At 38.0% G+C, this 12,627-nt stretch overlaps 1 protein-coding gene across 11 annotated transcripts in view; it reads right to left on the bottom strand.

The window, feature by feature from the left end:
• The window catches only part of ABCC9 (ATP binding cassette subfamily C member 9), a 74,714-nt gene that overhangs the window by 47,969 nt on the left and 14,118 nt on the right, over positions 1-12,627 (bottom strand). For 10 of the 11 annotated variants that reach the window (XM_054072957.1, XM_054073000.1, XM_054072992.1 and 7 more), the window contains 4 exons: positions 7,611-7,805; positions 4,669-4,833; positions 2,980-3,135; positions 614-748 (listed from right to left, as the gene is read on the bottom strand). In XM_054072957.1, coding sequence (XP_053928932.1) covers positions 614-748; positions 2,980-3,135; positions 4,669-4,833; positions 7,611-7,805 — 651 coding nt within the window. The remainder of the gene's footprint in view (positions 1-613; positions 749-2,979; positions 3,136-4,668; positions 4,834-7,610; positions 7,806-12,627) is intronic. The other variant, XM_054073009.1, reaches the window with a different exon arrangement.

Here is a 12,627-nt window from a genome sequence, read left to right on the forward strand (position 1 = left end):
TGAAGATAAGAAGGATCTTTAAATATTTAAATACTCAAACATCAAAGGCTGTTTGAAAAGGTTCAAGGATCATGAGAATAAAGTTAAAAATTAAACAGTATCAGAAAACTTTTTTAATTGGTAAACTAAACTAGACATAAAAATAAACTTACTGAAGAACTGAAGAATGTACAATAGCTAGTAATCCAGCTGATTCATAAGGAACGTCAGAGCCTGGAGTGAGAATATGAAGTCTCTAGCCATTTCAGAGGGGGATTGTACACATTCTTTAATACTGTCCTCCTTTAATTTATCAGTCATTTCTACTGCTTGCTAATATCCCATTAGGTAGAGTATCTGAATGTATGAAGAACACCCTTTCATGGAATTGAATTCAGATGAAATCATGCTACCTCAGTGAAGAATGCTCTCTGCAGAGAAGGCCCACAACTTGTTTCAGATTCTTGTGTGACAAATGTTAGGAAGGATAAAATACTGAGCCACAGAGAAACAGAAAGGGAGGGATGATGGAATTAAGAGACAGCTTCCCCAAACCTCCGCAATGAATAACAAGAACCCCTGGTTCCCTATTCTCATTTCTGAACCACGAATGACACTGAAACAATTTACTTACGAGTGTGCTCTTTTGAGCCTCAGCCAACTTTGTAGCTATGAAGTACTGTATTGGAGCTAATAATACAATGACAGCAGCACCGACCAATGCACTCACTCCAAGTAAATTATAGAGCAGGATCACACCCATTATTATCTATGAAGAAAGAAGCAACACAGAAAAAAATAAAAAAGTAGATTTCAGTATGCCAGAATGATAGCAAGAAAAAGAAACATTTGTTTTTCTAGTAAACAGCTAAACAGTTCATAGGAATCAGCTGAGCCCATACTTCTGAAGGTCATGTTTGGAAAGTGTGGGAAATAAATCCAGAAGCCTTTATTTTTCACATTAACTCCCTAGTTCATGTTAGTGCCTGATAGTCCTAATTCCAGATGGGGTTTCCACAGAACTAAAGGAGCACTAAAATGATGGTTCTTGCCCCAGGACATTTTAAAGAATCACTGACCTCAAGTCTTATTTGCACTAGAGTTCCTGACATCACTTTGGAAGTATTCAAAAGTCCTAGGATCGTCATGAATCACATTTATCTTCTGTCATAGCGGTACTCTTGCAACTGCAGACAGACACGCATCTAAGACAGGCACTGAAGCCTGATGCAGATGTGCTGTGAGTGGTACAAACCTGAGCTTATGTATCAATACCATGTAGCTCTGTAGGAAAGTACCAAGACGCTACCTTAGCCCTAGAAAGAGTTTGGGAACACTTCTCACGAAGGTTTACCTGAGGAGGGCAATTAAAGTAGTAGTTTGGGAGGGTAGTAATTTGTACATGACATAAACTGAAGCCCTTCCTGGAGGTCTGATCTTGCAATGATTTTTTTTTTGCTCCTGGTAACAGTCCATAATTGATGGAGGCACAACATAGTTTCTAAGATTCACTGCAATCTTCAGCAGGCTGTGGTTATATTGGCTCACACTGGAAAGTTCAGTATTTGCTACAAGTTGTTCTACTCGAGGAGAAGGCATCCTTGACAACTATTGTTTCTTTGGACATCCCTTGGAGCTCAAGTCCTTTGTATAAGGCAAGACAGAACACTCCCACCACCTTTTCCAGACTGGTATGGTTACAAACCAGCTCATAGTTACCAAGGATTAGTTTCTTCCCTCTTTTTTCCAAAAAGCAGCCGATTGAGCTAATCAGGCAGAAAGACGTACAGGAACCAGAAAAATCATCAGAAGCTACCTCAAACCAGCTTTTTACAGCAAGGGTGAGGAAGACTGTTACATTTCTACAGTGGCTGAGACAGAGACTTTATTAAGGAGACAAATGAGTAGTGAGTTTAGGCTACATATAATTATTCACTAGCCCCATGAGTCAAACCACAAGGAATCATTAATAGCATTCAAAGTATTAACAGCAACACTTCCAAATAAACCTAGGTATAATCAGTGACTTAATATTAAACCCTCTGCACTATTTCTAACTTCAGTTACCATGCAAACTTCTTTCTACATTATTTTATGACTCTCTGAGCCCTACTCAATCCTAAAATAGATACATAAATCCAGTATTTATTTTCATTAGTAGCATTAATATTGCTTACTATTATAATAGATTACTGATATCCACAGTTCCTGGAGTTTCAGCAAAGCAGATCTGCTGTAAGAGTGGCTTCTATCCATTTTTAAACTTTTTTAATCTCAGCAGGATCATCTATAGGTAAAGACCATGCCAAACTCACCCAAGCTAAAATTTTGAAGGTGCTATAGGAGTCCAAGCTTCATGGAAAATCGGCATGGCTTAGGTCATTAAGTCATTTAGCACTTTTAAAGATTTTTCTCAAGCTAATATTTTTTACCTTTCCTTCCTACAGATTTGCCTACAGATCCTTCCTAGCTTGTTAAGTACCAGATGTTTACAGCAACTAAGCTTATTTAGGTGAAGGTTCCTCTGAGCATTTCATGCAGCACGATGTCAGTGCTGCTGCCCATCACTGAGAATGTTTCAATTGCTTTTTGCTCCTGCTACAAAACACAATTATAAATGAACACCGCAAATGCAATATTTGTTGTTAGTCAGGAGCCTATGCTGCTGCCATGAAGCAGAAATAAAAGCAATGACTTGTGACAGTAGTGGAAGAAATATGAGCAGAGAAAGGAAGACAAGTCACCATTCTTAAAGCCACAGACCATATACATGACATGGAAATACTGCTCAAATAAATCCTCTCTCTCTACTGGCCCTTGTAAAGACAGCCTCTCAGCCCTTGAAAGAGATGATGAGCCATGTTTCCATTTGCTATTACTCCTGACAAATAAGTGGAAATTCCAGGTTCACCTCTGGATTTTGTAGTGGTCTCACAGACATATACTCTTTTCAACAGGTTGGAGGATCTCTGAAATCAGGCCCTTACTTTGGTGCCCTACCTGGACAGGCATTGCCCATAGATTGGGGCACAGGAACAAGAACCACATTAATTGGTTTGTTTCTATGGCAACCAAATTATTGATTTGTCCCAACGTCATCTCTCCCATGGACAAGTTGGATGTGGAAAGCCTCAGGATCTTATTATATATCATTGCCTGTGAGAAAGGAATAAAAGGAATGATATGAAAACAAGATAAGTATAAAACAACAGTAGCAGCAGGACGTTTCAAACTGCAGTATCAGTCTTTAACTAAGACAGCCCTTCTCCCAGTCTCTCACCTGAGACAGAAAGAGAGATGGAGACAGAGTGAGAGAAAGCACAAGAGAGAGAATTGACTTTAAAAAACTCCAGTTCCTCCTAAAAGGTTTGTTGCTTAATGCAGACCTAAAATAGAACACAACGACAACAAAACATAAAATTTAAGAGCTTTTGGGAAAAGTGTTTTTTGAACAAACATTTAGTGAGCCTGTTTTTCTGTGACACTGTCAGAGATTCTTGTTTCTGATAAGATAGCTAAACCCATGATATGAAGTTTTGATCAGAGGTGGTATGTATTCCTTTGTGTTTCTCTCCTTTACCTGACCATTTATTTCCATAGCATAACAGGGAGCTTAACAGGGTTTAAAACTAATTGAGGCTTACCAGAATTTTAAAGACAAAAATTGAGAGCACATTTCACAGTTATGACCAAATATCAAACAGCTTACAGCTTCATGCAAGTTTTTAAAATAATTTGTGCTCTTTGCCTTGTTTGTCCATGAGCAAGGTGGATCTACAGAATTAATCAGAAATGCCCACAGACCATGGTGAATTACATCAGCTGCATATGGCCCTAAGACTCTCTACTTTGGTGAGTGGGAATCACAAAAGGACAAGGAAATAATCAAGTACTCTTTCTTCACCAAGTCTGTACTGTCTGTCCTGGGAGAAGGCAAAAAATGTTTGAAACAGCTATATCAGTCACAGTGCACACAAAAGCTTTCATGCTGAAATAATATTCCTATGGTTACACCCGGCAAAACATCAGATCCAGCTTCTGTTTTGCACACAGTGCTACTGCTGACCATGGAGTCTGGTCTGTGAAGATCTCTGCTACAACCCACCCACTGAGCTGGAGCTGCTGGCTCCGGTTCATAAACATGACTTTCACAGAGGGTTAATGGATGCTGGTTTGAGAGAGACAGTTTTGAAGATGAATCACTCCTGCCCCATCCCACAGAGTTCTGTGTGAAAGGGTATAAATATTCAGAATCACTACTTATGATATGTGGTCAATGTTCCCATAAAACATAACTCAGCCAAAGATATTCTGCAGATAACTCAGTTCAGAGTCAGCAGAAGTAACCTCATAAGCAAATGAACAAAGTAGATGCAGAGCCAAAACAACACCGTTTATCTTCATATACCTAACGTCATCTGCAAAGAGAGATTCCTACACTTGCAGAGCGGGTATTAAACTTATCTATGTTAGTATAATGGTTTTAGTTTTTAGTAAAAGGAATTGCTGCTATCAGTTTGGCTGTGTCAGTTGTACTACTTTTTCCAGTTTTTTGTTTAAAAATACAGTGCATCTCTTCTTTCAAACAATTGTTGACTGAATTTTCAGGTAAAGAACTAGCCAAATGAAAGTATGATTCTAGAGCTATTAGTCAGTTTCTGGGTAGATCATGGGAAAATCTTTGCTCACCAGTAAAGCACCTCGTAGGTTGATGCCAGTTTCTGTAGTCACATAGTAGGATGCTTGCAGGAATGTCCTCTGCAAGATAAGGGCCAGAAAGAGAAGAACTGCCAAAACGTAAACATTCCTGAGGAATTCCTCTGATGAAAGATATGAATTTGATGAATCCTTTGCCTGAAAAGAAAGGAAAAGAATTTGAAAGTGGCATAGGAGGGACTGTGAGTTCTTGAGACACTGCAAATAAAGAAATTCAGTCATTGCATTAGAATAAAAAGCATCTATGTTGTTACGGGAAAGTTATGAAAATGTGATTCCTCACTGAACTATATATCAAGATCATTTGGGTATAAATTAAATACTCTGCTTATGTTCCAAAGACTTAGGATCTTAACTTCTAGCAGTTGTAAAATGAATTTGTTTTAGCAGGAGAGGGATAATGAGATCACCATGTTTGCCTTAGCTTTAGTTTCTCCATCAAATTTTGATGATTTGTAGAATGCTAGTCAGTAGAAAATAAAGCTCATTCCACCTGCACCATGAATCAGCTGCAGGAAAATATTTTTTATCATATTGGATAAGTTACTTATGTTGTGCTCACATACTATGGAAAGAATTCCTTCTAGAAATATAGTCTATGATACCTGTGAATTCTGAATAAAATAAGAATATATATGCCAGTATTCCCCACAAAATGGGGCTAATGCCTCAAAGGGGGGGCAGAACAATCTTGTGAAAATCACTGTATTTGTTTTCATTTTCTAGTTTTTATGTTTAATATGGTGCTCTGTTTCAGGCAGAAAAGGAAACAAATGTACTGAAATACTGCAATGAAGGCTGTTCCTTTGGTATTTCCGATCCAGCTGGAAGGAGGATGCACTGAAATTCTTACCAAAAAAATAAAAAAGAGAGACAGAAGGAAAAAGCCTGTTCTGCTGAAATACCCAGCCTGATTCTGAGATGAAAGATTTGGAAAATACTGGAAAGTAAGCCATGAGCATAAGCTCTTGAAAATTCCTTTACCACTTGGGATTACCATCATCCACCATAAGAATGCGGACAGGAGAGAGATGTTCCAAGCCGTCCAAGCTTACCTCACTGCAGTGATCCCAGCCTCTCCATACCACATACTTATCCCTCTGCCACAGGTGAATGACATCCAAAAGGTGTCTATAAGCACCTAACAGTGTATTCAGAAGGTCTAATGTCTATGACATACCTAAATCACACTGAAATAATAGGCCTAAGATGCTGAACTAGCTCAAGACTATTTGAAGTGAGGGTTGCTTAAGTGTATGATTGGTTAGATAAAGATATTTGAGAACTCTTCTCTTGACATTCTACTACATTTTACTTGCCAACATTTACATAGTGGGGATATCAATTATAAAATAACAATTGTAGATAGCTTTATCAATGTACTTGGAGTTCTCTGGAATTAAGGGGGAATAAGCATAAAATTCAATTAATTCACATTAATTGAAACTAGAGAGAACCTAAAGGAGAAATGCATAACGACAAGAACAAGCAAGAGAAAATTTATCAAAATCCATAAACTAAAAGCAAATGTATTCTGAAATGCATTCAAGAGAAATAGTGACTGTCACCAAGCCAGGCTCTTGGAGTGTTTTCAAGTTTTCCAATGATTTTAATCTTCCCTTCATCCAATGTTGATTTAAACTTTAAAAAACCCACAACTAATCCTGCTACACTTAAGAGTGCAAAAGATAAAGGAAGAAGACAAGGTACAGATTCTTAAACTTGAGATTCATAAATTATCATCTTCAAGCTAAAATATCTTCTTTGTTCAACACGCAAAAAATCCCCATTTTTGAGGCAAAATATGCACTTTGCCTTTTGACTCTGTGGCTCAAATCCAACATATACAGGTCTAAGGATGATAAAGAACTTTATTTGAGAAACTGCACAATTAAACTCTCTTTCTTCAATGCAATGGCTGAATGAGAGCCTAGAGCTGAGTTTAGACTGTCAGTCAAGAAAAATGAATGTCAGGAGTGAGCAGGAAGGCGAAGATATTTGGATAGAAATGACAGTGAAATGCTTTATCTGGAGAGGAAAATGTTAGTCCACTACATACCTATCTGCTCATCCAAATACAAAACACTCACTGCATAAAGTGTAGGGAGATGTTTCTGTGTCAGAAGACAGATGTAGGAAAATTTCTTCATCATGCCTTCTCTGCAGTCAGCTAGCAAAATAATTTTACCTGTATCTTTTCACTAGTTACTAATAAATTCTTTTTCTTATGATAAAAAATGTTCTGTATCAGAGGCTTGCTCAGTGCTTATAAATGCTCTCTGAAAATTCAGTCTTCGTGAAACTTGAAATAAGCTGTGAACTCTTTTGTGCATCTGTAGTATCAAGAGTGCCATTGAATGAAGTGGATGCTTTTCAGCTTCTTACACACATCTGTGCATTTCATCAGCGCAACAAGCAGCACAATAACAGGCACTGACTACTCTTGGTTTCTCAGTGGAAAACAGATTTCGGAGATCTCAAACCTGTCAATGAGCTACAAATGAACAGGTGGGCAGAAATTAAGCAAAATTCCTAGACTCATCCTTGTTGGATGCATCCCTGAGGCACCACCAGTGGGTGCCTTGCCTGAAATTAGAAGGCATGGTTGAAGAGGAGCATAAGAGCTGTTTCTTCTACCCAGAAATGCAGGCATGACTCCACTAAGAATCAGACACCTGGGCAACTGGGGGAAGTCTGCATTACCTGTGTTGCATTCATACCAAATACATCAACCACTCAGATTTATAACTTTACTGTGTCTCAGAAGAAAATATTCAATTTGCCTCAAAGAATTAATGAAATAATAAAACGGTCATCACAGACACATAAAAGCATTCAGCCAGATGTATTAAACAACATATACAAATGTAGAACTAATATCAAATAAAGTTTTTCAATCCATGTTGTGAAGTTACCTTTTCTGTTGTATTTGTATGACTGGTTGTATTCTGGAAGCCCTGGACAATGCCAGAGATGCATAATGGCCCAGCAAAACCCAGCAAGTCAGCCAAGTAACGGAATGTGCTGCTGAGAAGAATTGGTCGTCCAAAAGCACTGTACATGGCTAACCATATGGAGGGACTCCGATTGGGCTGGTTTGCTACCTTATTCTGGAAAACAGAGAAACAGATATCAACGCACCAAGAAGAGGCCTTCCTGGCTGTGTATACGGCAACTTTCATTCCATTCCTATCTGGATGCCCAACTTGTTCCTGGAGGTTCTTTTGGAGTAGATAAGGTAGCAAGCATGCTGTAGATACCAACAAATTTCAGATATTCTTCACAGCAAATTCAGATTCTGCCTCCTCTTGTTAACTGTAGTTCCTCACCTCTAAATTCTAACACTTTTCTGAACCTGTGAACACAGGAATGCAGACACAGAGTAATCATACTGGCACATAGTCATTGCTCCTTGTCACATGTGCACTCAGGAAAAGGTCTGACCTTCCAAGCCCTTGCTCCACAACCCTTTCACAGTAGCTATGAAGCCACTTGGTCCAATAAAGGCTTCTGATATGAGAAAGACATTGAAAGAAAAAACATGAACAGACATCTACAAGAACAGAGATTGATTTAATTTCTCTTGATTTTTTTCTGTCTCCTGGATGCCTTCCAGGAAGATATACTTCAGCCAACCACTAATTACTTGGCTCAAAAGGGTAAAAGTAACAGGTTATGACGAGAGGTAAGATTAAATCAAGTAAGGGTCCTTTCTAGCTCTCAGTTCTGTGAATCTATGCATTATCACAACTTTTGCCCTAAAACACCAACAAGATGATATCTCTGTATCTAGTTATAGGAATTCTGATATTTCTGAGGTACTTTCAGTCTAAAGAAGAAAGAGTTCTACTTAACAAATCCATGATCTGCAGAGTGCTTCCTGGTGCTTCAGGCAGCAGCGTTTGACGCTTTAAAAAAGCATCTGTCTTTTTTCAAGTAGCACAGATGTCTGCAAGTTGTAACCCAAGCCAAGTCCTCTTGAGACAGAGATATTTTGAGTATAGCCTGGTAATTACAACCCCCTGACTCAGGAAATTAGCCAAAGAAAAGCAAGTATGCCTATACCCTGCTTGGCTGCCTTGTGTCTTTTGTTCTTTTCTCAGTTTTTCCTTTTATGCCACTTCAACTGAGACAGAACATCTGCATGGTGCCAAAAATGTACAAGTGGAGAGGAGGGCCAGATAGCTGCATACTGCCTTCTAAATATTAGTCCGGGCTGGTCATATCCAATGTCAAGATGCTTAGTACAGAGAAAAAAAGCAGCACAATGGCAAATTAAAGCCAACATTTCAGAAAGTGGTAAGAAGGAAAATGCTTATTCTGATGAGGGAAAAAGCACAAGGGTATCATGCGAGTATCCTAGACAAAAGGCTCTGAATTTATTACCTAATGGCTTTTGAGCTAGACTGCCTACAAGGGCTATTATCATCCTCCTCAAATAAGTGATCTGTAGTTTAGCAGCTTCAAAGGCGCTAAGTTAACTTTTTAGGAAAACACCTAATACATCTGCCATCTTTTGGAAATAGCGATGGTATATTTGGTAAATGGCAATGGGAAATCCTTATTTATTTGAGAAGATTTTACTGTTTCAATAGCATTCTTCACTACTATTACAGTTCACATAATTGTCATCTCTATATGAAATCTATTTGCACTTCATTGGAAAAAAAATACTAATTAAATTATCTAGTAATCTCTATTGCTGAATACTGTTGTTTCATCTTTTTCAATCAGGACTTCAAATTAGCTGGAGTATCTCATGGAGAGGGGGAGAAAGAAGAGCAGACATTTCTTCTGATCTTGAGCCCTTTTCCAGAATGATCTTGAGGCCCAGTGTTATAAGCCTGCAGACAGCATGTTGTATGCACCAACCCTATCCTTTATTTAGGTGCTGAAGCATGATCTGTCAGTCACTGCTAATTATAACTCCCTGATGACTATTGACATGCTTCACTAAATCCACAAAGGAAAGTTTGGCCAATGTCAATAGAATGAAATGAAACACTCTGTATGGACTTTATGCATCAGAAAAAACCGTTATGATCATGATGATTGTTTCCCAATCCCTTCAAGCACCTATAGCTTGGGAAGGCACCTGAAGATAAGAGCTTCTCGTTCTGGGCATAGGAGGTTGGAGGGCATACTTTCCTTTTGGAAGGTGAGAAAAAGAGTCTTAAGATGTAATGTTAAAAATGCTCCAGTTACAGAAAAGGAGAGGAGCTGTACTAAATTGAGGGAAACACAAATGTGAGGTTATTTAGTTTACACGACTATGCATCTCAGTGCCTTGCTTCAAACTGCAAGGATTACTTTTGTTGGCATGATTGGTAGCATTTGCTGTGTGAATTACCAGGCTGGACTACTGCTCCCACCTGTGGCACTTTCCTAGTTTTTTCTTGTCTTTGTCACCTCCCTTTTAAATGATTGTAATTTTCTGTAGCTTGGGCACTCAACAGTTGAGGTAAGGTCAGTGAGACAGCACTTGCTGGTAAATCAAGCAACCTGTAAGTTATGCCTCAGTCAATATGGAAATCTGACTGCTCCCTCAGTGCTGCTGCTGACAGTGTCATCTTGATGCTGAAGGGTAACCCTTTGTCCCTGCAATTTCTAGCTATCTAACACATTTTCTTTCCTCCTCTTTTTGCTGTAACAGGTAAGATCCACAGCAGTACGTGAACAGCAGATATAGGAAAATCTCAAGGTCTTTGACTTTGCATTTTCTATTACACCATCGCAGAAGTAAAATTTTGTGTCTGTCAGAGCAAATCACGCAGGGTTTGGTTGACAGGGTAAACCAATGTAATACCAATGTCCTAAATCTATTTTGGGATATATGATGTATGATGCATTAATATGGGGTTTGAAACAGCTAGACCACTTGTATAGAAACCAAACAAAAAAGCAACAACAGAAATAGAATCAATTTTTTTTGAGGGGGTGGGGATTATATAACAAGTACTACGCACATACACTATATTGGTCCAAAAGTCAGGCTGTGAGAGTTTCATTGCTTATCGTCAATAACTTCTTTATATTCTTCATTTTATTAAAGAATTCTTTATCTTCAGCCAATTGACCATTAATATAGTAGGAATTGTGAATGTATATTAAAATTAACATATCAAATTAAGGTCATGGGTCTAACCCTATGTATATGATGTGCAGCACTGCTTATTCTGGAGAAGCAACCTTCTTATCCACACCTAGAATTTCTCCAGAATTCTTAGAAAGGTATGATCAAAATACTGTAAGATGAGGTTTTTATAGGACACTGTCCAAAAAAACCCAAGAAAATATGGTATTTACATCTTTTAGAATGTTTACTGATGGCAGGAAATAATGAGATAAGGAATGACAATTCCAATGTGGGTTTTTTGGCAATATTTTGTTTAGGAAAAAACTCCAACGGCATATTTAAGTAAGCTTAATTATTTAAAGAGCTTGTTTTACCTGTAGTTTTAAAGTAATTTCTAATTGAAAGAACATATATTATGTCATTTTCTTATGATATGCTGTATTGTCATAACCTGTGTCTTATTGTAAGAGTTGGAATGCCATTTGCAGTAGCAACTCCCAGATTAATAATCAATTAGAATGCTGATCATGAGTATTTTTAGCCTTGTTTTTTGTTAGTTTATATTCCTTATATGTTATACTAAAATTACTTAAGTGGCTTTAAAAATCTATTAAATTCTATCTAGCATGGAAGTGATATTAAAATTAAAATACTTGATGCTTTGAAAAATTACATATAACTAAAGACTTTTGAGTAGTGGGTGCATTCATAACACTAAGAACTGTTTGACAAAATTTTGAAAATTTCAAAAAAAAACCAAGGAACAGAATAATGAATTCAATTTTGTCACTGAGAAGTGTTAGCTTAAGTGTCCTGTGCCGGTGGGCAAGTGTTCATATGGCAAGAGCCAGAAGAATTCTGTCTAAATATTTGAATATGGATTTCAGTAGTTGTCCATGACATCAAAGAAAACAACAAAAGGTTCCACCCAGTGTTCATAGACTTTATGGCTACTCAAGTAGCAGTATGCCATTTTAGCAAAATACAGCAGCCATAAAAAGTTAATCTCAGACCTACTAGTTTATACTTCTGTCTGCCTGGACACAAGATTGAAAAACAGCGAATTCGAGAAAACAGTCATCAAAATTTAACCTGACTCATTTACCTGATGATATTATTTGGTAGAGAACCTCAGCGAGTTTCAATTTTCATAGCATGCAGAAGGGTTAGCAAGAAAAATCATGTGAGCTATCTCAAAGGCATTTTACAACACAGATTACAATTCATGGTCGTGTTCAACATCTTTCATCAAGCCTGATAAAAAGGGTTTGGAAAGGAACAGAAATTTTCTTTATGCAAGGCCATGGAGCCCAGCTGAGATCCAGGCACAGGCAAAGGTAACCCCACTTAATCCAGAATATGCTGGTGGTCTTCCCTTGCCAGCTGTGGAAGATTAGTGTAAAATATACCCTGGCAACACAGACAGTGACATGTTTTCTCTTTCTAGGTTGCAGACCACACTTCAACCTGAAGAATTTTCCTAATTCTGTGGCTGTTTTCTGGGCCAACCCTGCACAGACCAACGCATTTCTCCATGGGAGTGAACTGCACTGAATTCCACTGCCTGGCTCTTGAGATTGCTTTAGCCTTTTGGTTTACTTTAACTTTATCTATGAAGTATCAGTTTACTTTAGGTTTACAGCCTGTTTTTGAATATTAGCACAAATGTGCTAGAGGCTGTGGTAGTCTCAAGACTTTAAACAATTACTGAAACCAAAAAACCCCAGATAAAAGCCAGCTTTCTAAGTGTAGGTGCATGTAAAATTTACAGAAGTCTTCATACATGCATGATGCACACCAAGGGAAGCTACACACTGAATGTGTGCATACATATGAGCAATAACACACTTACTTTT

This window comes from Cuculus canorus, chromosome 1 (genome assembly GCF_017976375.1).
Source record: "Cuculus canorus isolate bCucCan1 chromosome 1, bCucCan1.pri, whole genome shotgun sequence".
NCBI lineage: Eukaryota > Metazoa > Chordata > Aves > Cuculiformes > Cuculidae > Cuculus > Cuculus canorus.